The sequence below is a fragment of the Lemur catta genome, chromosome 5 (genome assembly GCF_020740605.2).
Source record: "Lemur catta isolate mLemCat1 chromosome 5, mLemCat1.pri, whole genome shotgun sequence".
In the NCBI taxonomy this organism is placed as follows: Eukaryota; Metazoa; Chordata; class Mammalia; order Primates; family Lemuridae; genus Lemur; species Lemur catta.
Genome location: NC_059132.1, coordinates 6,659,304 through 6,685,820, shown reverse-complemented (window position 1 = coordinate 6,685,820; position 26,517 = coordinate 6,659,304). Strand labels below are relative to the sequence as shown.

Genomic DNA, 26,517 nt, shown 5'->3' with positions numbered 1-26,517 from the left:
GCGTATTATATGCAAAACAGTTGGTAGCCCTCTATACTTACTAGTTCTTTCCTTTTTTTCCCTTTCTATAGCCTTTTTTTTCCCATAAAGAAGAAACATTAAATGTTAGCAAAGGATTGTAGGCTTAATTCAAACCTCTGATTCTTAATGGTACTCTTAAGTAATTTGGGTAGCTCTGCTTGTCAAAACATCCAGTACACTGACTACCTCCTGATGCTCATTAAAAAAAAATAAAATCCTCTTCAATTCCACATACTTAAGCTATTCTAAATATTGAAACAAATAAGTCAGAACAAAGGAATACTTTTACTTATAAATGGCAATAATGTAGTTTCATAAAATAAATGAGAAATCATACCAAATTAACCATATATATAAATTCAACAACTTCTCAGATTTGAGAAATGATGTCACAGCACTGCCCCCAAAGGGTCCTTTTGTAAAACTACTTGTAGTACCTCCTTTCTTGATCCAAGTCCCAGTACAAACATTTCTGGGTTGGAATAGCTTGACCCGTCTCATGTTTTCTATCCTACAAATGACTGACAATTTTTTGACAAGACTGCAATACAAACCTTGAGTATCTGCCTACCATTTAGTTTACTAATGTTTAAAACATAGTGTTCCCTGAAATAAATGATTTAGTAACTTATTCAAAACTCTCTGGGAAGAGTTCCTCCAGGATTCCTACATGAGTTTGAGGCGCTTGTCCAAGGATGGGGAGAAAAATGTTGTCTGTTGAAACTAGGAGTCCCAACAGGAGCTGGCCCTTGCAGGAAAACCCTTGTTCCTGGTATGCCGGAAAAACTTGTCAGAGGAGCAGAAGTGGAAGATGGGGAGCTGCCTGATGGGTCAATGGATGGTAACCCTGAAATAAAACATGTCCAAGACATCCAATTAGCCAAGGCTTTAAAATTAAAAGTTCGAGGTTTACTTATTCCCTTTTGAAAAGGAAGACAGCTTGTGGCTCATTTTTGTGGATCACAGCAAAAATAATCCATTTATGTGATACTGTATTGGCCAAACCCTTTTTTCTTCTTACAATCCAGAAGAGTATCACCAAACAGCACTAGATATAGAAAAGTGAACCCAATGGCAGTCACCTGTAGTAATATTTTGGACAAATCTCAAAGCTTTTAATTGAAGGAGACATGAAATGAGAATATGTTGTAATAAAGTGGTACTCATCAATAACTTCTTTTGTGGTAAATCTGAAAGTACAACTTTTCATCTATATAACTACAGTCATTTCCGATGGAAGATGAGTAACAAAATCTACCATCATGTCCTTCCTGACAAGGAAGAAAACCATACTATGAAACTAAGAATAATTTCAGTATTCTATCTGATAAAAAAAATCAACAGTTACAAACTATATCAAAACTTCTATCTAGTTTCTATAAAACTGAACTTAGCCATCTTCTCAAATTCCATTTATTTCTCTGGAGAAATGTATTAGGAAAGGGGACAAGGGCCTGAAAAAGAATTATAGGTGCTTATTTCAGGAAAAAATAGTTAACATGAGCATCAAAATTGTCAAAACTTATCTCAAGCAGATGTTATTTTCAAAGTTTTATTTCCCATCCTTTTTATAAAACAATTTTGACATGTAATTCAGGGATTTTAGTATATTGACAGGATTGTACAACCATCACCACAATCAATTTTAGAATATTTTTGTCTCCCTTAAAAGAAACTCCATACTCATTATCTGTCCCTCACTGTCCTTCTCACTGCCATATTTCTGCTTTTAAGCAACTGCTAATCTACTTTTTGTCTCTACAGATTTGCCTATTCTGGACATTTGGATAACTTGATGTGTTTTCTACTTATTGCAGACTTTCATTATGGTGCTCGGCAACTATTACCCTGTGCCCTTTTCTGAAAATAAATAAATAAACAAATAAAATTATATTTTCTAGTGCTAATGAAAGTAGATGTTAGGGTAGTGAGAATTCTGAATGCAGCTTTAAAAATTCTATAAAGTAGGAAAATAATCATTCCTATCATAGCCTCTTGTTAATATTTTTACAGTGAAATTTGTCAGTCTTTTGTAAAGATTATAATACCTGCATTTTAGGCAAATAAACAGATGCTACATAAATGTATTTTTTAATAGCTTTGCTGAGATTTAATTCACAGACCGTACGATTCACCCATTTAAAGTTATACTGCTCAGTGACTTTTAGTATACTTACAGAATTGAGTATTCATCACCACAATCAATTTTTGAACATTTTCATTATCCTTAAAAGAAACCCTGTACCCTTTAGCCATCACCCTCTCTCCCTGTCTTCCTGCAATCCCTCCATCCTAAGTAACACTAGTCTACTTTTTGTCTCTATAGATTTGCTGATTCTAGACATTTCATATAAATGGTATCATACAATATTTGGTCTTTTTTTTTTTTTTTTTTTTTTTGAGACAGAGTCTTGCTTTGTTGCCCGGGCTAGAGTGAGTGCCGTGGTGTCAGCCTAGCTCACAGCAACCTCAAACTTCTGGGCTCAAGCAATCCTACTGCCTCAGCCTCCCGAGTAGCTGGGACTACAGGCATGCGCCACCATGCCCGGCTAATTTTTTCTATATATATATTTTAGTTGGCCAGATAATTTCTTTCTATTTTTAGTAGAGACGTGGTCTCGCTCTTGCTCAGGCTGGTCTCAAACTCCTGAGCTCAAGCGATCCACCCGCCTCGGGCTCCCAGAGTGCTAGGATTACAGGTGTGAGAATATTTGGTCTTTTGTGACTAGCTTCTTGCACTTAGCAAAATGATTTCTAAGTTCATCCATGTTTTTGTTTATTTTCTTATCAGTTGATGGACACTGGGTTATTTCTACTTTTTGGCAGTTATGAATAATGCTGCCATGAACATTTGTGTACCAGTTTTTGTACAGACATAGGTCTTTTGCATAAACCTAGGAGTGAAATTACTGGGTCATTATGGTAACTCTATGTTTAGCTTTTTTAGGAACAATGAAACTGTTTTTCCAAAGGGGCTGTACCACTTTACATTCTACCAACAGTGTATAATGCTTTCAATTTCTCCGGACGCTTCCCCATCTTCTTAAGTATTTTCTTCTTACCTGAAAACTAGAAGAGTAAACTATTTCCATGAAAGAAGAGCATTAACAAAAGAAACCAGAGGGACAATGAAGAAACGGAGCCGCGCTTATTAATCCTGGGCCCTAGAAAGAAGGTCAAGGATAAATGTTTCTATCACAGCCTAGGCACTTCACCCTGGAGCTTCTCAAAATCTGTTCCAGTTTCCCAAAATGAAAAGTTATAATAATAAATGCCTATTTATAGAAAAGAAGAAAACAAATTCTAGAGAATATTTTGGACCACTGTCTTACGCAGGCTTATATTTCTATTTGAAAGATGATATAACAGCTGTGTTTTCCTGAAAAGTAAATGGAAATATATCTGAAATGAAAGCTAAAGCTATACATATCTATAACTCACAAATAATTTTAAACAACATAGATCAATTTATAATTAGCAAAAAAGGTAGCATGGGCTATGGTACAGTTTTCCAACTGGAATAGAAATGCTAAGTGGTAGGAGGCTTCTTTTTTTTTTTTTTTTGAGATGGAGTCTTGCTCTGTCACCTGGGCTAGAGGGCCGTGGTGTTAGTCTAGCTCACAGCAACCTCAAACTTCTAGGCTCAAGTGATCCTCTTACCTCAGCCTCCTGAGTAGCTGGGACTACAAGCATGCACCACCATGCCTGGCTAATTTTTTCCTATATATTTTTAGTTGTCTAGCTAATCTCTTTCTATTTTTAGTCAAGATGGGGTCTTGCTCTTGCTCAGGCTGGTCTCGAACTCCTGAGCTCAAGTGATCCTCCCACCTCGGCCTCCCAGAGTGCTAGGATTACAGGTATGAGTCACTGCATCCAGCCAGCAATAGTGCTTCTTACCCCCATTATGGGTCAGCCATGTTTCTAATTTGTTTTTCAGAATAGTGCAGATTGGATGACAATTTGGCTCTTAAACTCCAGAAAATACATTATGGTTCTTCAAATATCTTTAAGTCAAAACTGGTCTCATATCTATCTATATCTTTCTTAGGATGCGTCAGCAACTAATTTCTAATTTTTAGGAACCAATAGCTGAATCTAAGTTGGTCTTTTTAAAATAAGAACCTATAAATGATTGGATCTCTTCAAATAGCTGCATCTAATATTAATAATATAGAGTAATACTAAGCAAAGTTAAATCATGGTCTGGTGCCTAAACATCTTTGCAACTTCAATTTTTAAAATCTGAGAACTGTAAACAATCACTATAATTTAAAAAAAACCTGTAAATTTGGAATCCTTAAAGTACCCCATGAGCCCTTTTTATTAATCCTCTGACACCAATTCTAAGAAAATGGACTGCCATAAGGTATAACCTCCTTACTATGAGAGACAAATCATAGAGAAAATATAAAGCAGCTCATTGTATATTAGTGATTTACCTATAGCTCTTCTTTTTTGTCTGCTCTATCAGCATCATTATAAAGGGTCTTTACTATTTATGATACACTCTAATTTTTTTTTTAGAGACAAGGTCTCACTCTGTTGCCCAGGCTGGAGTACAGTGGTATGATCATAGCTTACTGCAGCTTTAAACTCCTGGGCTCAAGTGATCCTTCCATTTCGGCCTCCTGAGTACTCAGGACTACAGGCGCATGCCACCATGCCCGCCTAATTTTTTTTGTTATTTTCTCACTATGTTGCCCAGGCTTCTCAAACTCACGGCCTTGATCAAGCAATCCTCCTGCCTCAACCTCCCAAACTGCTGGGATTACGGGGATGAGCCACCACGCCTGGCCTCATTTCCTTAAAATCATGCATTAGGTACAAAACAAATGCTTTATTATTTTCTTGGAAGATTAAATTAGGCTGTGAGAGCCCCAAACTGAGCTACGGCAGTAGTTAATAAATAACTTACCAACTGGACTAGTAGAAACTCGCTGGGAAGGTGGTCTGAAGCCAGGTGCCTTGGAATTGTCAGGGTGCACATTTTCCAAGTGTCCAAGGACAGAGTTACCGAGGAACGCTGACTGAACAGTGAAAGAGGCATCTGCAGCAACTCGTGAAGACAGCGGACCATCTCCCCAACCCTGGTTTGCTGGCACCTGACTGCTATCAAAAAGACTGCTGAAGTGATTGAAAAGTGTAGCTGGGCCAAATGTAGGTGGCAAAGATTTATTTGCTGGGTTTATGTGCATTTGAGAACCATTCATAATGTTCATGGCTGACGAAAGCTGCACTGCAGCTGGTGGGCCTTGAGGTGCTGTTAAAGGAACTGGATTTGTAACAAAAATAGACTGGGGATCCTGGTGTATAGTTGCATTTGGTACCACTGAGTAAAAAGAACCTCTAGGCTGCATTCGATGAGAAACTCGAGGTGCTGGTACAGCTAATTGAGGTAAATTACTGGTGTCTTGATTATCAGTAGCAACCAGTCTGGGTGATGCCAAAGTCAATGGAGCAGGCTCTGAGTTAGATGCAAAAGGCATTGACATAGGACTTAAATCAGACACACTTGATGGCTGTGCCTCCTCCTGTGTGTTACTGGAGGGAGGAGTGGGACTACTGGATGGGTGAGTTTCTGGAGCTCCTGAGGTGTTGCTGGCAGAGCTACTGCAACTATTTGCAGTTGAAGATGGGATACATAGGTTTGCCACGGGCTGGTCCTGTGTGGACACTTTCTCTTTGGTGGGTGGCACGGCAGAGAAAGACTCCATCTTTTGTGAAGAAAGCTGTGCTTGAGGAGTACTTGCAGGTAGAAATGTGGTAGGAACTTGCCCACTAGTGATAGGTGCAGAGGAGACAGAAGGCAGGGAACTACAAGTGCTTGTCACAGAAGAAATCACTGTTGCTGGAGGACTTGTCTTAGGCACACAGGCAAACAACTGCTTTCTGACTGATGAAGGAGTCCGGGTATTAGTCACACACATTTGCTGACTTGCAGCAACTACAGAAGAGACAGTGATAGGACAACTGGCAGTAGCTAGTCCAGCAGACTCTGAGGGTAAAACAGTCCCATTCTGGTTAGGTAGACGGCTTGTATTATTATGCTTTGGAGAGCTATTTGTGTTTCCAGGATTCACAGGTCTTACTGGGAATGGTCCCCACGTGTTAGGAGAAGGTGAGAAGGTTCCTCCAAACTGAGCCATGGGTAAGCGAGGATGCCGGATCTGTTGCATAGTTTGAGCAGCCAGCAGGGCAAAATGAGGATGGGGATAAGCTAAAGGTAGAGAAACTGGGAAAGAAGAACGTACATTTGTTGGAACATTCTTATTAAGTTTATTAGTGGGCTGGAACGTAGATAATGTTGTTGCCTGTGAAGTTACAAGAGTTGGAGCACCCAAGGCAAATGCATTTTTACTGGAAGCTGCTGTGGTACCTACTCCAGATGAGAAGTTAGAATGAATGGATTTGGTGCTGGCAGGTGTTCTGATATGATTTTTAGGAATCAAGTCTTCCAATTCCTTAGCAGGATCTTGAATAAGTGCATTGATAAGTTGAACTGCATATCTTGTTGATTCTGTACCACCCCTGGGGAAAAAATAATAAAAACATAAAAAATCCAGATAATATTACCATCAAATAAAATTCTTAACTGTACCATATCTAACCAAAGTATGCTTCTTATAAAATATAATTTTTACTCAGAACTAGCAACATACATATTTCACAATTACCTTATTGTGATCATTCTCTCTCCATTCTTATCTTTTTGTTTATCCACATCAATGTGGGCACCAGTAACATCTTGTATTGCAGTGATGTTGCATCCTCCTCTTCCCATTATTCTGGACACCACTGAGGCTGGAACAGATAATTTCTTTGACCTATAAAATGAAGACTACATATGAGCTTATGAAATTCAATGTCTATGAATAGTAAATGTCTTTATTAAAACAGACATATCAGTAAGTATGTTCATGGACATCTACAGAATATTATTCAAACCTTAAAGAGGAAATTCTTAAAATTGAATGGGCTGGGTTTCTTTTGTTTTGTTGTTCTTATTTTTCTGATTGGTGCTGGGAGTTGTCATCATATTGGCCCTTTTTCAGAAACTGACCTCTTTTACCACATTGAATTTAATTTAATAAAGTTAAAAATTCCATTGCGATTTCAAACAAAAATTATATTTAAATCACTCAAAATCTAAGCATTCAAATCTGCCCAAACTATCACATATCAACTAAGATGTAATGGCCATATGTGTTAACTTTTTCTAACTTATAATAATGAATGCCATATTACTGAAATCCATACAGAATAATATATGCTAGCATATTCATTTTAAACCAATATCAAAGCTCATACTTAGTAATAAAAAATAAAGCCTCAGGTCGATGATGAGCTGGCATGTATTCTGAATCTAAAGTTGATTTTTAGTACTTTAGCTCTAGAATTACTGAGACCTGGAAAAAAAAAAGTCTCATATTTAAACTATAAAAAAGCAACTCACAGGTAATCCAAAAAAGCCAACATTGCTTGTGTTATATAAAATATGCATGCAAAATTTATATATAGCTTCTATTAATAATTTTGCTTTAGCATATTCTGGATTAGTACAGCACTGCAGTTTAAAGTAGTAACACATCCAAATTATTCATTAATTAATTAGGTAACCATTTCACAAGAGAAGGAGAAAGTTTATGAAAGTTAAAAAAGATGAGACTAATTCTACTTACCTCCGTACAACTTCTTTCCACCCTTCTTCTCTTTTCTGGCCCCTTTTAGGGCTAGTGAGATTCAGCTTTATGTTTGGAGAGCTTAATGGCAATGACACTGACTTGTAGCTCGTTGACAAGGAATTAGGATTCACTTCACCTTCAACTCTGAGAAGAGAAAAAAAATCGAGTCCAGTAAAATTTTTTTTTTTTTTTTTTTTTTTTGAGACAGAGTCTCGCTCTGTTGCCCGGGCTAGAGTGAGTGCCCTGGCATCCGCCTAGCTCACAGCAACCTCAAACTCCTGGGCTTAAGAGATCCTACTGCCTCAGCCTCCCGAGTAGCTGGGACTACAGACATGTGCCACCATGCCCGGCTAATTTTTTCTATATATATTTTAGTTGGCCAGATAATTTCTTTCTATTTTTAGTAGAGACAGGGTCTCGCTCTTGCTCAAGCTGGTCTCGAACTCCTGAGCTCAAATGATCCGCCCTCCTCGGCCTCCCAGAGTGCTAGGATTACAGGCTTGAGCCACCACGCCCGGCCTAAATTTTAAGATAGAAACTCAAGAGAGTATTCCTTTATGGACAAAGTTATGCTGAAATATTTCAATTAAAACTTGGCATATCAACTAATGAACAAGTCAGAAAAACAGAAACAGAGCAAAGAGTCCTTAGTACTTTAGTATTAAAATGAATTCCGAGGCCAAAAATTAGACCATAATCAATAAAAATGACATAGATAAAAATCAACGCATGCTAATATTTTCAACTTCAGACTATGAATCTTATAAAAATTTCCAATAATCTCACTTTCTAAGTGGCACATGATGAACATAACATGGATAAATTTCAGTTTTGAATATTGAAGACAGATAATGTGGTAAACTTAAATTGTTCAACACAACTTGTTCTTGGATAATGTACTTCAAATTCTTGTGCCAGGCATGAAGAAGGAAAGGTGAATGTAAAGTTAACAAATCAGAAAAATTTACCGTGTTTGAGTTTTAGAAGTGGCGGTACTCATCTTTTCTTCCTGAGAATGGAGGAGTAGTGAGGGGTACCTCCTATCACTAGAGCAATTCACATCCATAGTGAAATTTAACTCTTGGCTTTTACCACCACTGCTACTCTCACTGTTGCAGTCTGTGCTGTCCAAGTTATCTGAATCACTATTCCCACCTGCACCACCACCTCTAGGTTCTCCATTTATTTTATTTTTATCTGCCTTTTGCTGTGCTAAAGATATATGCTGTTCTGGTAAAATTAAATGTGCCGTGGGAGGGGTTTCCTTTGTTTTGTTCTTCTTATTTTTCCGATTGGTGCTGGGAGTTGTCACCACGTTGGCCCTTTTTTTCCCAAACACATTTGTGAATGTTGCAGATGTTGCAGAGATTCCAATTGTGGTCGTGGTGGTTGCACTAGGAGGTTCTATGGGAACTTCTTGCTCCACTGAAATTATCAAAAAGGATAAAAATCACACTGAGAGCCACAGATCTCAAAACAAATTCTGACAGAATATACCTCAAAACTCATAATAATGCAGTCCTTTAGGTCATATTTTCTTTTTACCAGTAGTCACTAATAAATAAAGAAAACTTTACTATTGTTAGAACAAATATACAATTTTATATTTTGATGTCTAAGTTGGTATAGTATATGCACACCATTAACATTCTTAAGATCTGAAATGCTAGCCTCATAAACTAACTAAAACCACAATATAGTTTGAATTTAGGAAATTTTTCAAATAGTACCTTAGAATTAGAATTTAAGTAGAGCAAAATTATTTGCTTACTGCAAGTACCGCCAGAAGGCACAATAAACAACTCATTGAGAGTAATGAACTCAAATCTTTACTGACATTTCACCCCTCTATATAGTCGAGCCTGAACCTAAGAATTTATTGAGAAACTATACCTCTTCCTAGTTTCTAATCAGGGGAGGAAGGGGTAGAAAACAACCAAAGAAATACTGGCAAACTTCTTAATGTATCACTTTTAGTATACATGTGATGTTTTACACAGTGACTTAAATTACAAATGAACTTCTTCAAATTATGTGCCTGCTTTTTTACCCTTCTGTTTTCTTGTATTAATATCCTTTATAAAGTAAAACATTTAGAAATATTTACTGTAAAAGTCAGGTGTCAATTTCAGATTAAAAGTGATCAAATATTTAACTGGAGTTAATTAGAGCAAAAGCACTCAAATTGATTAAAAAAGGAGAATTTTATCAGTCATTCACATGGTTCATTTCTTACCATCTTCATCATTCTCCTCTTCATCTTCATCCTCTGGTAGTTCTGAATTCTCTTTAGGTTTGTTTTCCTCATCTTCTTCCTGTTTCCTTTTCTGCTCCTCTTTTTTCTTTTTTCTCTTTTCTTTTCTTTTCTCTCTTTTAGCTGCAAGAGCCTGCTTTCTGCTCTCTTCTCTTGACTAAAAATAAAGTAGGTATATCATTTTACCAATAATGTAATAATTTAAAATAAAGAATGAAATGATATTTTTGTTTATGATACATGGGGCTTCCCATGGATGTCACTCTAAAAACACATTTATAAAAGCAACAAAGAAAAAATAAACTAGACATCATCAAAATTAAAAACTTTTGTGCTTCAGAGGAACCACCAAGAAAGTAAAAAGACAACTCACAAAATAGGAAATATTTTTGCAAATCATGTGTCTGGTAAGGGACTTGTATCTAGAATATATAAAGACATCTTACAACTCACTAAGGAAAAGATAACCCGATTACAAAATAGACTATGAAAACATCAAGTCACATACCTTAAATATATTCAATTTTTATCATTTATACCTTCTTTTTTTTTTGTTTAGAGACAGAGTCTTGCTCTGTTGCCTGGGCTAGAGTGCCATGATATCAGCCTAGCTCACATCAACCTCAAACTCCTAGGCTCAAGCAATCCTCTTGCCTTAGCCTCCCAAGTAGCTGGGACTACAGGCATGTGCCACCACACCCAGCTAACTTTTTCTATTTTTAGTAGAGACTGGGTCTCACTCTTGCTCAGGCTGCTCTTGAACTCCTGAGCTCAAGCAATCCTTCTGCCTCGGCCTCCCAAGAGTGCTAGAGTTACAAGAGTGAGCCACCATGCCCAGCCAATAAAGTTATTTTTAAAAAATGAAAAAAGCATCTGAACAGACATTTCTCCAAAAAAAATATACCAATGGCCAAAAAGCACATGAAAAGATAGATGTTCAATATCACAAGCCATCAGGGAAAGGCAAATTAAGACCACAATGAGGCCGGGCGCGGTGGTTCACGCCTGTAATCCTAGCACTCGAGGTAAGGAGTTCAAGACCAGCGTGAGCAAGAGCGATACCCCGTCTCTACTAAAAATAGAAACGAATTATCTGGACAACTAAAATATATATAGAAAAAATTAGCCGGGCAGGTGGCGCATGCCTGTAGTCCCAGCTACTTGGGAGACTGAGGCAGTAGGAACGCTTAAGCCCAGGAGTTTGAGGTTGCTGTGAGCTAGGCTGATGCCACGGCACTCACTCTAGCCTGGGCAACAAAGCGACACTTTGTCTCAAAAAAAAAAAAAAAAAAAAGACCACAATGAGATACCTACTTCATACCCACTAGAATGGCTATAATCTAAAAGACAGATAATAACAACTATTGGTGAGGATGTGGAGAAACTGACCCTTCATACACTGTGGATAGGAATGGTACAGCCATATAGGAAAATAATCTGGCAGTTTCTCAAATGGTTAAATATGGAATTACCCTATGATCCAGTAATTCCATTCCCAGGAATACACCCAAGAGAAATAAAAACATGCTCATACAAAAACTTGTACACTTATATTCATAGCAGCATTATTCATAACTGCCAAAAAGTAGAAATAACCCAGTGTCCATCAACTGATAAGGAAATAAAACAAAGTGTGGTATATCTAAAGAACAGAATATTTTTTGTATTTGGCAATAAAAAGAAATGAAGTACTGATTTATGCTATAACATGGATGAACTTTGAAAACATTTTGCTAAGTGAAAGAAGCCAGTCACAAAAGACCAAATATTGTATGATACCATTTTTATGAAATGTCTAGAATCAGCAAATCTATATAGAGAGAAAGTAGATTAGTGGTTACCTAGGATGGAGGGATTGTAGGGAAAGAGGGGCAGGGTTTCTTTTTAGGATAATGAAAATGTTCTAAAATTGATTTGTGGTGAGAAATACGCAATTCTGTAAATATACTAAAACCCACTGAGAATTGTATAACTTTAAGTGGGTGAATTGTATGGTTTGTGAATTAAATCTCAGTAAAGCTATTAAAAATACATTTATGTGGCATCTGTTTATTTGTATTATAATCTTTACGAAAGACTAACAAATTTCATTGGAAAAATATTAACAAGAGGGTCAGGCATGGTGGCTCACACCTGTAACCCTAGCACTTTGGGAGGCCTAGGGGGAAGGACTACTTGAGGCCCGGAGTTTAAGATCAGCCTGCGCAAGAGCAAGACCCCATCTCTGCAAAATTAGAAAAATGAGCCAGGCATGGAGATGTGAGCCTGTAGTCCCAGCTACTCAGGAGGCTGAGGCAGGAGGATCACTTGAGCCCAGTAGTTTGAGGTTGCAGTGAGCTATGATGAGGCCACTGCACTCCAGCCTGGGCAACAAAAAAAAATTGACAAGAGGCTATTACAGAAGTAATCATTTTTCTACTTTATAGAACTTTTAAAGCCACACATTCAGAATTCTCACCACCCTAAAGTTTTGCTAACATCTACTTTAGTTAGCACCAGAAAATGTATATATATTTTTTCAGATAAGAGCACAGATTTTGAACAATTTCTAAAAAGGAAAATTATTTTCCCACTCACCTTTTCCAGATCAAGTTCCTTTAAAAGAATACTTGCATTCTTATTTGCTTCTGCAGCCTGCTGGTCTTTAGCCTTCACAATCGTCTCAACACATTGGTGACATTTTTTCAACAGTTCCTATAGAAGAAAATGGAATTATGTGAATATAGAAATACATAATATAAAGAGGCCAAATAAAATTTGAGCTGATGAGCACACTAAAGTGCAGCGATTAAAGCTGAAACAACTGAAAATTCACTAAACCAAATTAAGCTATCCTCAATCTTTCATCAAAATAAGGTACCATTTCCTAAAAAAGTTGCATGTTCTTAGAAAACCTAATCAAGCTAATGGTTTAGTAATGAATCTTAGGTGTAGTCACTGTAATTATGGCCCATAGTAGGAAGGAAATCTCAAAATAGTTTATCAAAAGCATTATTTGGTCAGGTGTGGTGGCTTACGTCTGTAATCCTAGAATTCTGGGAGGCCGAGATGGGAGGAATGCTTGAGGTCAGGAATTCAAGACCAGCCTGAGCAAGAGGGAGAGGGAGAACCCATCTCTACTAAAAATAAAAAAAATTAGTTGGGTGATTAAAAATAGGAAAAAAAAAATTAATTAGCCAGGCTCGGTGGCACATGCCTACAGTCCCAGATACTCGGGAAGCTGAGGCAGGAGGGTCCCTTGAGCCCAGGAGTTTGAGGTTGCTGTGAGCTAGGCTGATGCTAGGCACTCTAGCCCGGGCAACAGGGACTCAAAAAAAAAAAAAAAGATTATAACCATCTATTTTGCAAATGGAGAAACAAACTAAAGGATGAAAAGGTCAAGTGATCAATCTTTTAGAGCTGCGGTTCCCAACCCCCAGGCTACACAGCTCCACCACTCTCCCCACCCACGGACTCCCTGTCTGTGGATAAATTGTCTTTCATGAAACCAGTCCCTGATGCCGCCAAAAAGGTTGGGAACCGCTGTTTTAGAGGACAAAAAGAACAAGTTCCTAACTGCACACCTAGGCATATCTTTCCACAAAGAACAAAAATGTGCTTCAATAGCCTATTTTTTTTTAGTTTTAGTTTACTGTCTCACAGAATTTTTATTTAAAAAAAATTTTTTTCAATAGCATATTAAACTTACCTTATCTGTAATAGTTGCTATGTATCTCATGCATTCTATATCAGAAGGGAACTGATTTACTTCCTTCACCAAATATTGAACAACTTTTACATGACCCTGTAAGAAGTACAACAAAGAAAATACACAAAAGAATCCCTTAAAATTTTGCCCATATGCTTAACAACTTAAAGAGTAAAAAGGCAGATTAATAGGTTGAGATAGTTTACTAAATTTAAAATTAAAATTATGAAAATAACAACAGTGTTCACTTTATAAACAGAAAAATGTAAGCACAACATGCTCAGGAATATATGGTGGACTAAAAGTCATTTCTCCTAGATTTAATCAGTATACTTCCAACTGAAAGTAGAAAAGTTTTTGTATAAAAATATCTCCTAGAACAAATCTATTAATAAGATAAAAATTGATGATTTAAAATGAACTTCAGTGTAAGAGGGAAATGAGTCCTAAACAAAGAGGATTTCCTAGATTTCAATGCATTATTTTGGTTCTACCTTACTAAACTAGACAAGGTAGATGATCACATTTTTCTGAGCCCTATGACTTGAATCTAAATAAAGCACTTTCTAAATGCCATTATCAGGGGCAAAATGCTCTGTAATCAATTCTAAACACATCTATTTCTCCTCCTAAGATTCTAAAACATCTTCAAGAATTAGTCTGAACCAAGAAAAGAAGAGTGAAGACCCAAATAAAACTAGAAATGAAAAAGGAGAAATTACAACACTATAGAAATACAAAAGATCATCAGAGACTGTTATGAACAACTACACACTTACAAACTAGAAAACCTAGAGGAAATGGATGAATTCCTTGAAATTACAACCTCCCAAGATTGAACCAGGAAAAAATAAAACTTCTGAATAGACCAAATATAACAATTAGCAAGAAAGAATCAGTAAGAAAAAGTTCTTAGAGTTTTCTGGGTATAAGATCATATCATCACCAAACATAATTTTACTTTCTTTTCTCCAATTTGGATGCCCTTTGTTTTTTTTTTCTTGTCTGATTGCTCTGGCTAGGCCTTCCAGTACTATGTTGAGTAGACATGGTGAAAGTGGGCATCCTTGTCTTGTTCCAGTTCTTAGGGGAAATGCTTTCAACTTTTCTCATTCAGTATGATGTTGGCTGTGGGTCTGTCTTGTATGACTTTTATTATTTTGAGTTTTGTTCTGTCTATGCCAAGTGTTTTAAGGGTTTTAATCATGAAGGGAAGCTGGGTTTTATCTAATGTTTTTGCCACATCTATTGAAATGATCATATGGTTTTTGTTTTTAATTCTGTTTATGTGGTGAATCACATTTATTGACTTATATATATTGAACCTCCTTTCAATCCCTGGGATGAAACCCACTTGATCATGGTGAATTATCCTTTCCATGTGCTGTTTGATTTGGTTTGCTAGTATTAATATATTGTTGAGGATTTTTGCATCTATGTTCATCAGAGATATCAGTCTATAGTTTTCTTTTTTTGTTGCATCCTGTCCTGGCTTTGGTATCAGGGTGAAACTGGCTTTACAGAATGAGTTACAGAGGATTCTCTCCTTCTTGATCTTTGGAACAATTTCAGTAGGATTGGCATCAGTTCTTCTTTGTACAAATGGTAGAATTCAGCTGTGAATCCATCTTGTCCTGAGATTTTTTGTGGTTGTTGGGAGAGTTTTTGTTGTTGTTGTTGGGCGAGTTTTTGTTGTTGTTGTTGGGCATTCTTTTTTTGTAAGACAGTCTTGCACTTATACCTAGGCTGGAGTGTGGTGACATGATTATAGCGCACTACAACCTTAAATGCCTGGGCTCAAGTGATCCTCCTGCCTCAGCCTCCTACGTAGCTGGCACTACAGCTGACACCACCACGCCTGGCTGATTTTTTAATTTTTTTATTTTTTGTAGAGACGGGGGTCTTATTGTGTTGCCCAGGCTGGTCTTGAACTCCTGGCCTCAAGCAATTCTCCTGCCTCAGCAACCCAAAGTGGTAGGATTACAGGCATGAGCCAACTGTGCCTGGCCTCAATATTGTTAAAAAGACAATACTGCCTAAAGCAATCTACAGATTCCATGCAATTCCTATCAAAATACCAACATCATTTTTCACAAAATTAGAAAAAACAATTCTAAAATTCACATGAAACCAAAAAAGAGCCCAAATAGCCAAAGCAATCCTAAGCAAAAAGAACAAAACTAGAGGCATCACATTACCTGACTTCAAATTATACCACTAGCGTATAGTAACCAAAACAGCATGGTACTGGCATAAAAGTAGACACAGAGATCTATGTAATAGAATAGAGAACCCAGAAATAAAACCATACACCTATAATCAACTGATCTTTGACAAAGCAGACAAAAACATACACTGGGGAAAGGACACACTATTCAATAAATGGTGCTGGGAAAATTGGATAGCTGTATGCAGAAGAATGAAACTGGATTCCTATCTTTCACCATACACAAAAACTAATTCAAGATGGATTAAAAACTTAAATGTAAGACCTGAACCAATAAAAATCCTACGAGAAAACCTAGCAAAAATTCTTCTGGTCATTGGACTAATTTTAGGCCCTAGGCAAAGAATTTATGACTAAGACCCCAAAAGCAAATGCCACAAAAACAAAAATAGACAAATGAGACTTAATTAAACTAAAAAGCTTCTGCACAGCAAAAGAAATAATCAAGAGAAAACAGAGGCCAGGTGTGGTGGCTCACACCTGTAATCCTAGCACTCTGGGAGGCCGAGGCGGGTGGATTGCTCGAGGTCAGGAGTTCGAGACCAGCCTGAGCAAGAGTGAGACTCGGTCTCTACTAAAAATAGAAAAGAAATTATCTGGCCAACTAAAATATATATAGAAAAAATTAGCCGGGCATGGTGGCGCATGCCTGTAGTCCCAGCTACTCGGGAGGCTGAGGCAGTAGGATCGCTTAAGCCCAGGAGTTTGAGGTTGTTGTGAGCTACACTGATGCCACGGCACTCACTCTAGCCAGGGCAACAACGCGACACTCTGTCTCAAAAAAAAAAAAAAAAGGGGGCATTATTAAAAAGTCAAAAAAACAGCGACTTCGGTTTTGATGTTGGCATGGATGTGGGGAAATGGGAACATTTATACACCATGGTGAGAATGTAAACCAGTACAACCTCTGTGGAGATCAGTATGGAGATTTCTCAAAGAACTAAAAAGTAGGTCTACCATTCAATCCTATAATCCCACAACTAGATATCTACCCAGAGGAAAATAAATCATTATATCAAAAAGATACCTGTACTCATATTTTTATCACAGCACAATTCACAATTGCAAAGATACGGAATCAACCTAGGTGTCCGTCAACTGATTAGTGAATAAAGAAAATGTGGTGTGTAGATATATACCATGGATTTCTACTCAGCGATAAGAAAGAATGAAATAATATCTTTTGTAGCAACTTAAGATGGAACTGGAGGCCATTAGCCTAAATGAAGTAACTCAAGAACAGAAAAATAAATACTGCATGTTCTCACTTATAAGTGGAAGCTAAACTATGGCTAGACAAGGACACACAAAGTGGTATAACGGACACTGGAAACTCAAAAGGGGGCATGGTGAGAGGAGGTGAGGTATAAAAAATTACCTATGGGGTACATGTTCACTATTCAGGAGATGGGTACACTAAAAGCCCAGATTTCATCACTATATAATATATACATGTGACAGAATTCTACTTTTACCCCCTAAATCTATTAAAATTACATTGACACAATTAAAAATAAAAGAATTAGTCTGATCGAGATAAAAATCAGAAAAGTGGTACCTCTAGAGCAGGGCATGAGGGAACCTTCTATGGTTATGGAATTTTGTACCTTTATGGGACATGGATTATATGTATGTATACAGTTATTAAAACTCATTAAATCCTGCACCTTAAGATTCATGCATTTCATTATATGTAAATTATACTTCAATTAAAAGAAAAAAAATTTTAAGAATTAAGTTTAGAAAATATTTTAAGACATATAACTTACATTGCTCTCATAGCTATTTAGTGACCACCTAGTATGTGTCTGACACTGTGCTAAACAACTGGGCATATAAACAGTGCTGAAAAAGATGGTCATGACTCTTAGTCCTCGTGGAAATTCTAGTCTTGTTGGTGAGATAGATATTTAAAAGGGTTTGAATATGTAATTACAAACTGGGATAAGGAAAATAAGAATTCAACTGTAAAAGAGAACTACAGGGACCTTTTTCAGATTGATTGTTAGGGAAAGACTTCCTGAGAAGTTACGTTTAAAATGGGAGCTAAAGAATGAGTAGAGAGGTGCGCCAAGAGAAGAGCAGGGGAAAACATTTCAGGAAAAGAAAACCAGTGAGCAAAGGCCCTGAGGCAGTTGAAAGTTTAGTGCATTCTAGGCCAGTGACTAGAGTATATAGTAGAGCAAAGGGGGTGTCAGCATGAATGATTGGTCTGGGGAGGTTGCAGGGTTTTATAGACCTTGTTGAGTAGTTTATAGTTTATCATAATTGCAATGGAAAGCCTTCTTCAAATATAGCAGATAAATGAGCCTTAATAAATATAGGAGGTATGATAAGTTTTTATGAGTCCACTCCTTTTTGTTCCTCCTTAGGTAGAGAAAACATTCATCTACATAAAACATCTTTCCTTAAATCTCATGTTTTATGTACAACAACACAACAAAAATAGTCAAGACACCAAGTGATTTAACAAAGCTGCTTATAGTGAACTCCCACATAGCTCTTAGATTTAGGCACAAAAGAATTTTGGGAAGATAGCAGTGATTTTTGTATGGAAATATACTCAATTCTTTAAAATCAACTTATCTTTCTCACGTGGTTTCAACTTAGAATTGGCTTAAAGTTATAATTTTACCTTTCCCCACCCCCCCCATATCAAATTACCTTGCGAAATGCTGACATAAGGGGTGTGATTTTCCGGTTATCTGCTGCATCTACATCAGCACCTGCTTGCACTAGCAATTGTACTACATCAAAATGACCACCATTGGATGCCAGCCAAAGTGGTGTATTTCCCTTCTTGTTACGAACATCAATGTGGGCTCCCCTATAAACAAAGAATGTTAATACAGTTTGTTTCCATAAGAGACTCACTTCTTCTAGTTTCCTCTGTCACCTTTTATCTTTTACAAAATAACATGCAAATAACATTTCTTTAAAATGTCAATAAAAATAATTTGATTAACTTAAAAGGCTCTGAAAAGTGAAAGGAACCATAGAAAGTTCTATATATAGTAATAGAAAATTACTCACCTATGAATCAGGAGCTCACAGAATTTGTAGTGACCTTTGTCTGCTGCTATTGTTAAAGCAGTATCTCTTGAGGAAGGCACAGGCGGGGCATTGACATCTGCTCCTTTATCAAGGAGAACTCTTCCAACCTCCGCATATCCTCCAGAAGCAGCTTCCATCAAGGGGGTGAGACCAGTCTGTTCAAACCAATAAATTATGCAACTAATTTACATAATTCCTTTAAAAGATTAATTAACTTTTAAGAGGATTCTAGGTTAGGCACAGTGGCTCATGCCTGTAATCCCAGAATTTTGGAAGGCTGAGGTGGGAGGATCACTTGAAACCAGGAGTTTAAGACCAGCCTGAGCAACATAGCAAGACCCCATCTCTACAACAAAATAGAAAAATTAGCTGGGCATGGTGGCGTGCACCTGTATTCTCAGCTATTCAAGAGGCTGAGGCAGGAGGATCATTTCAGTCCAGGAATTTGAGGTTCAGTGAGCTACAATCACACCTCTAACCTTATGCCCAGGCAACAAAGTGAGACCCTGTCTCAAAAAAAAAAAAAAGAAGATTCTAGTTCTGATTTGCTCTTAGAGCTAAGCAGTAAGTGTCCATCAGTGGATGAATGGATAAAGAAATTGTGGTATATATACACAATGAAATATTATTCAGCCATTAAAAAATGAAATCCTGTCATTTGCAACAACATGGATGGAACTGGAGAACATTATGTTAAGTGAAATAAACCAAGCACAGAAAGACAAATCTCACCTGTTCTCACTCATATGTGGAAACTAAATATTAAAACAATTGATCTCGTGTAGACAGAGAGTAGAATGATGGTTACCAGAGGCTGGGAAAGGTAGTGGGGAGTGGGGATAAAGTGGGGATTGTAAATGGGTGCAAAAATATAGTTATCATTAGATAGAATGAATAATATTTGATAGCACAACAAAGTGACTATAGTCAACAATAAGTTATGGTATACTTTAAAATAACTAAAAGAGTGGAATTGTAATGTTCCTAACACAAAGAAATGATAAATGCTTGAGGTGACAGATACCCCAATTACCCTAATTTGATTAATACACATTGTACTCCTGTATCAAAATCACATGTACCCTATAAATTTATATAACTATTATTTGCCCATAACAATTAAAAATTTAAAAAAGAGCTAAGCAATATTCAGTCTTGAATTTTACTAAACAGCAAGTGAAAATTGTTAGATTCAGTTAGACATGCTAGAATGAACTCACTTATAACATACTACCACCTCATGCTAAAAGAAAAAGAAACAATTTCATAACTTTAATACTTTTATAAATGTACTCAGAGAATAACTTCTTCATACAATGAAGAGATATAATATAGATTTCTCTAGGATTTTCAATGGATAAGTGTGCCATAGTGAATACCTATACTAGAAATAGACAAACTGAATGGAAAGACTCATTTCTCTTTGTGTGATAAAGAGTCCAAGAGAATACTATATCACCTCTATTCTAAGATTAAAAGAATGTAAATGTTGCATTAAACTTTAAGAAATATAACTAAGGAAATTCAAGGAGAAAATTTCCATTCAAACCTTTCCAATTTGAAATGACTACCAAATTGGCTGTTGGCTGATTATAATCCACCTAAGCTACATTTTTCTAGTGTTCTAAATATCTAACAGTTCTAAGCAAAGACATTCAAATCACAGACATACTAACTCCTATTTTTTAAATGCCAAATAGTCATGAAACTGTCAGAATCTGTCATGGTCAGATTAGATTTTAGCTGTCCTAATTTTATAATCTATGAACTAATTTTTTGCTTGGGGTTTTTGCCAATAGTAAGCACATGCCTCATTAAAGAAGTTCTTTAAAAATCTACATTATAAGACTAATACGAAATAATCTTACTACATTCAAAAGTTGCAAACTGCAATGAATGGTGATAGAATGTCACCAATCACTATATAGCATAATTCCCTGGCCCTGCCTTGAGGTTGAGGTTATCAGTTTTAACTTATGACAATTTAAAATATTACATTCAATTTGAGTTGAAATGCCATGTTCTTTCTCCTAGAAATATATCTGAAATAGTTGACAAGTTATAAAATGCTTACCTTTGCCCTATGTTCAACATTGGCTTTTCGGTCCAGAAGCAAACTCACTACTTCTGCTCGGCCCTGGAAACAGGCCAGGGTGAGAGCTGTGTTCCGATTGGTCTCTATCTGGGCATTAATATCTGAACCCATATCAAGCAGCAGTTTCACTGCAGGAACATGTCCATTCATTGCAGCCAACATCAGGGGAGAAATGCCTAGTTTACTCCCAGTCCTAAGGGGGGAAATGTGCTTAGAAAATTAAAATAATATGTTGCCTATTATTTTTAAAAAGCATTAAAGATGAAAACATTTCACTAAAAAGAAGGGTTTGTAACGCCAATGAATAGATTTTGTTTAGATCAATAATAAAGAATTCCTATTCTTTATTATTTTAAATCTCTTTAAATATTATTTATATTTTAAAAATCAAAATTTAAAACAATCCCTATTTAGAGATTTCCAACTATGTATTAATATAACATTTCTAACTATACATAACAGAATACTTTTTGAAATGAGACCTCTTTAAAGCAGCCACATTACTAAAACAAGCTGGTATTACTTATAACAACATTATAGGAATAATTGTTGGCTTTGCAACTTTAGTACTATCTGAATTTAAAATGGTATCTGTTGGCCGGGCGCGGTGGCTCACGCCTGTAATCCTAGCACTCTGGGAGGCCGAGGCGGGTGGATCGCTCGAGGTCAGGAGTTCAAGACCAGCCTGAGCAAGAGTGAGACCCCCGTCTCTACTAAAAAATAGAAAGAAATGATCTGGCCAACTAAAAAAAAAAAAAAAAAAATTAACTGGGCATGGTGGTGCATGCCTGTAGTCCCAGCTACTTGGGAGGCTGAGGCAGTAGGATCGCTTAAGCCCAGGAGTTTGAGGTTGCTGTGAGCTAGGCTGATGCCACGGCACTCACTCCAACTCGGGCAACAGAGTGAGACTCTGTCTCAAAAAAAAAAAAAATGGTATCTGTACAAACATTTAAAGGGTAGAAACTTAACTGTAAGGTAGTAACTTAATAATCATGAGTAATAAAATGAACAGTTGATACCTTGAATTAATTTCTGCCCCAGCATTAAGCAGAATCTTAATGATATTAACATATCCCCCAGATGCTGCTAGACTCAGCGGTGTATAATCAGACACGTTCCTATGTTCTTTATTTGCACCTCGAGCCAGCAGCAAGTCTACCACCTACAAAATAAAATATGAACAGAGAAAGAGTTTACACCAAGGGTTCAGCTTATGAAGGAAGCACAAAGAAATGGGACATACAACTTCCTTGTCTAAATATCTGACTTTTTAATCACATTTCATCAGTCCCTAAATATTAAAATGTCAGCACTAGAGAAATGGATTCAATTTAATATCAAGAAATTTAGGCCGGGTGCGGTGGCTCACGCCTGTAATGCTAGCACTCTGGGAGGCCGAGGCAGGTGGATCGCTCGAGGTCAGGAGTTCGAGACCAGCCTGAGCAAGAGCGAGACCCCATCTCTACTAAAAATAGAAAGAAACTATCTGGCCAACTAAAATATATATAGAAAAAATTAGCCGGGCATGGTGGCGCATGCCTGTAGTCTCAGCTACTGGGGAGGCTGAGGCAGTAGGATCGCTTAAACCCAGGAGTTTGAGGTTGCTGTGAGCTAGGCTGATGCCATGGCACTCACTCTAGCCCGGGCAACAAAGTGACACTCTGTCTCAAAAAAAAAAAAAGAAAAGAAATTTAGAACTCTGAAATCCCAATTATATTGAAATAACAGGATGTTACCCTTTCTATAGGTCAATTATTGGGCAATGAATTTGCATTTCATATGCATTAGAACTGTGGTTCATTCAATTCTACTAAATGTTAGGATAAAGGGAATTTTTATTTGGCCATAAGGACAAGAAACAGATTCCTTAAAACGTCAAACGTCATTTATATTCTAATTAAACTTAACAAAAGTATCTCATTCCTCATAAAGTATATGGAACATGTCAAAACATGCAAATTTTACTCAGGCAGCTAGAATATTAATTATGTGTATATATTAAAATACAAGTAAAACATTTACAAAATGAAAATTAAATTAACAAACCTCCTGACGGCCACCAGAACATGCCAATGAAAGTGGAGTATCCTTAGTTCGTTCAGACTGTGCTTCTATATCTCCACCTTTATCTAATAGGATTTCAACAACTCCAACATGTCCTGCTGTTGCTGCCAGGATCAGTGGTGTGAAACCTAAATCAGAAAAAAAAAATCTTTGATTCCAATCGTTGTTCTAAAATATTAAGAGGAAAAAAAAAAAAGAAAAGAAAACAAAAATCTCAAACAAATTTATTTTGTATTTATTTTAAAGCCACTATTTTCAATTCTCTATTATGTTAAAAAAAAAAAAAAAAACTTCAGGGCAGTTACTAATTGATATTTAACATAAAACTGCTCTAAACCCCAAGTTGTTAGTGACAAAAACATATAAATACCTGATAAAAAAGAAATGCTAAGACAATAAAAACTATTATATTTATAATGAACTTTGATGTCTCTGAACAAACTACCGTTGAATTAAGGAGAAGGGCAACCGCAACTTGTTCTACTTCGCTAATAATCTATTATCTAATTTTTTGAATTTTTGGAGAATTATTTGGCTCTGCAGATTAATGAATCCTGATATTCCTAATTGAAATATGCTTATCTTTCTTATCACCAAGATGGTCTAAGAACTATTCATTGGTAGTGAAAAACCTACAATTGTTTTCTGATGTATCTACACTCAGATTTCATTTCTGACTGACATTTCTTACCTTTTTTGTCTCTGTGCTCAATTTTGGCATCCCGTGCAATGAGTACGGATACAAGTTCTTCATGGCCACCTGCGCAAGCTAGTGTTAATGCTGTGTCATGATTGCTCTCAGTCTAGAAGAAGAAAAAAATAAGTTAGGTTTTTTTTTTAACAAAAGCATTATCAATTGAAGAGCAAATAATATTTCTTTTCACAATGACTTTACAATGATAATTTTCCTTTCCAAAGGAAATCAGAATGTGCAAAATAAGTTTAAATAAAAGCAATCTACTCACATGTGCATCAATGTCAACTGAAGGATACACAGGGGGCACAGATTGGGAAGCCATATTGCCTGGAGTCTGTGAACAGGGTTCAGGTGTAAGACACTCTGTGGTCTGAGAGGAACTGTTTGAACCAGTGGGCACTCTGCTACTCACAGCTGAAAAACAATATTCATATTGCTAAATTCCACTTAAAACAGTAAGGTCATTTGTACACAGAAAAACACAGAAAACAGAAATTTCCATAGCAGTAATATATAATAGTAGTTAAATCATAAGCTTTGGAATTAAATAGACCTACAGTTGAATACTACTTTCAACACTAATTTTCTGATCTTGGGCAAGTAACTTCTCTGGGCCTCAATTTTCCTTATATGAAGAATGGGGATAATAATAGTCACCTGCACTGGAAGGCTGTTGGAAAGATCACTTGAGATAATGCAGGTAAAATACTTAACACAGCAGCTGATACTTAGTGCACATACAATAAATGGGTAGCTTTTTACAAGGTCAACAGGCAGAAAAGAGTTTCTAATAAAAAAATAAAAGGTGTTTTATATCTTAGTTTATAAAAGCCAACTAAGTAAAAATATCCTGTGGACAATGCAAAAAAAAAAAAAAAAGGAAGGAGAAATAGGGGAATGGGAACAAGTTAAAATATTTCTCATATAAATAGCAGGAAGTATGTGTTTTTAAAATTCAATCTTTATTTTGAAAATTTGCTAAAATAAATCAATGTCTGAAAGTCCAAATATTTTTAAAATGAACATCAAGCTCTACTTGGGATCTCAAAATTTGGTGTCTGAATTAATTGAAATCACATATTTTATATCTCTAAGTATTTCTTTCTTTTCAGAGACAAAGTCTCACTCTATCACCCAGGCTGAGGTGCCATGGTGCAATCATAGCTCACTACAGCCTTGCACTCCTAGGCTCAAGTGATCCTCCTACCTCAGCCTCCCGAGTACCTGGGATTATAGGCATGAGCTGCCATGCCTGGCAAGTCTCTAAACATTTCTTATGTTTCATAAGAGATAAAGTTTGACTTACAAAGGGGGAAATAGGACTTATCTCAGAGGGATATTGGGAGTAGTCCAGGAAATACTATATATAAAGCATTTAACACAGTGTTTGGCACATAGATAGTACTCAATGAATGTTATTATCAGATACTTTATAGCACTTTAAGTACTATTATTCACTGTATTAAAAGATAAAAACATTACTATCCACTCAACAAACAAAAAACCTCAGAAAAAAACATATAATCATTAATAATATACAGAAAGTTAACAAAGCTTCAATGATGGCAATAACGTTATATTTATACCCAGACTAAAAGTCAATCAAAAATACACAAGATTTATAGGAAAATATAAGCATTTTAAGTGTTAGAAAATGTTTTCTCTATAGAATTCTGATATCACTAGATCCCATTCAAAGATACTGTTCACAAGTATGAATGACTCAGTTTAATATGTTATAATTTAAATAATTTAGCAAAGTTTAAGATGCCTGTATATGTTTCTACATAAGATATCCCACCCTCCTCCTCACCAATATGTATAACCATCTTGACAATAAAAATTTCCTGTAGTTTCTGTCATCACACAAATAACATAATTTATTCAGTTACAAATGGGAATGATTACCATATATGTTTGTTTCACCTATAAGAATATACAAAATGGAATCAAAGCTTAAAAATGTTTGTCATTCAATAAATTAAAAGCATATAGTATTTTGTTATACCTCCTCCATGCAGCTGATATGTTTAAAAAACAGCTCAAAAAAAACAAAATACTAAAGATCGATATATTGTAGGACCTTTCTAATAGGAAGACTTTAAGAGTGGTCCCATAATTATTAACATATACCTTAGTAAAGAATTACTTTTCTATTATTATTTTATTTATTCGTGTTATCTTTTTTATGACAAAAACCAGATATTTTTAAAATTTTAAAAAGTTGCATAGAGTGTTATGTCAGAATATGAGGCTGTAAGAGACTTCTTTGGAGAGTTGGCTTTTAAAAAATACTTTTGTGCATTTAGCAGGTCTGTTACCAAAAATGTGTTATTATCAATTACTGCACATTTTTGTATTACATTATCCTAGAAGCGTTTTTTCTCCCTATAATAATGACAATCAGAAACATCCCACAGAAAGTGACTTTAACAGGATTAATTACAAATTAAAAGTTACAAAAATAAAACTAAAAAGTAGCAAGTGATTTAAAAGGTACATGTGAAATAAAGGTTGTATTAAGAGAAAATTATACCAGGATTATAACATTTTCAAAAATTCTAAAACATTTCCTACTTTTGAATGAAATATCTCTAAAAATGATTACTACAAACTGCTACCACAAAGGTCAATATGTAATTCAAATTAAATGTATACACTATCCTAAAATGGGGTAAGAGAAGAACTAGGTGTAATATTCTACTTGATTCTTTATGAAATTGAAGATAGTTTTG

General features: G+C 36.1%; 1 protein-coding gene and 1 non-coding gene across 17 annotated transcripts in view; one reads left to right on the top strand and one right to left on the bottom strand.

Moving 5' to 3' along the window:
• The window catches only part of LOC123637857 (ankyrin repeat and KH domain-containing protein 1), a 133,165-nt gene that overhangs the window by 10,526 nt on the left and 96,122 nt on the right, over positions 1-26,517 (bottom strand). For 13 of the 16 annotated variants that reach the window (XM_045550962.1, XM_045550965.1, XM_045550975.1 and 10 more), the window contains 15 exons: positions 24,051-24,196; positions 23,777-23,888; positions 23,068-23,213; positions 22,041-22,183; positions 21,001-21,214; positions 18,906-19,081; positions 18,537-18,699; positions 13,646-13,741; positions 12,535-12,651; positions 9,940-10,114; positions 8,672-9,128; positions 7,701-7,847; positions 6,696-6,845; positions 4,937-6,549; positions 692-868 (listed from right to left, as the gene is read on the bottom strand). In XM_045550962.1, coding sequence (XP_045406918.1) covers positions 692-868; positions 4,937-6,549; positions 6,696-6,845; positions 7,701-7,847; positions 8,672-9,128; positions 9,940-10,114; positions 12,535-12,651; positions 13,646-13,741; positions 18,537-18,699; positions 18,906-19,081; positions 21,001-21,214; positions 22,041-22,183; positions 23,068-23,213; positions 23,777-23,888; positions 24,051-24,196 — 4,032 coding nt within the window. The remainder of the gene's footprint in view (positions 1-691; positions 869-4,936; positions 6,550-6,695; positions 6,846-7,700; positions 7,848-8,671; positions 9,129-9,939; positions 10,115-12,534; positions 12,652-13,645; positions 13,742-18,536; positions 18,700-18,905; positions 19,082-21,000; positions 21,215-22,040; positions 22,184-23,067; positions 23,214-23,776; positions 23,889-24,050; positions 24,197-26,517) is intronic. The other 3 variants (XM_045550968.1, XM_045550970.1, XM_045550974.1) reach the window with 1 other exon arrangement.
• On the top strand, positions 7,354-7,430 carry LOC123639061. The gene has a single exon (XR_006735628.1). It is a non-coding gene; the product is annotated as a small nucleolar RNA SNORD45 (small nucleolar RNA).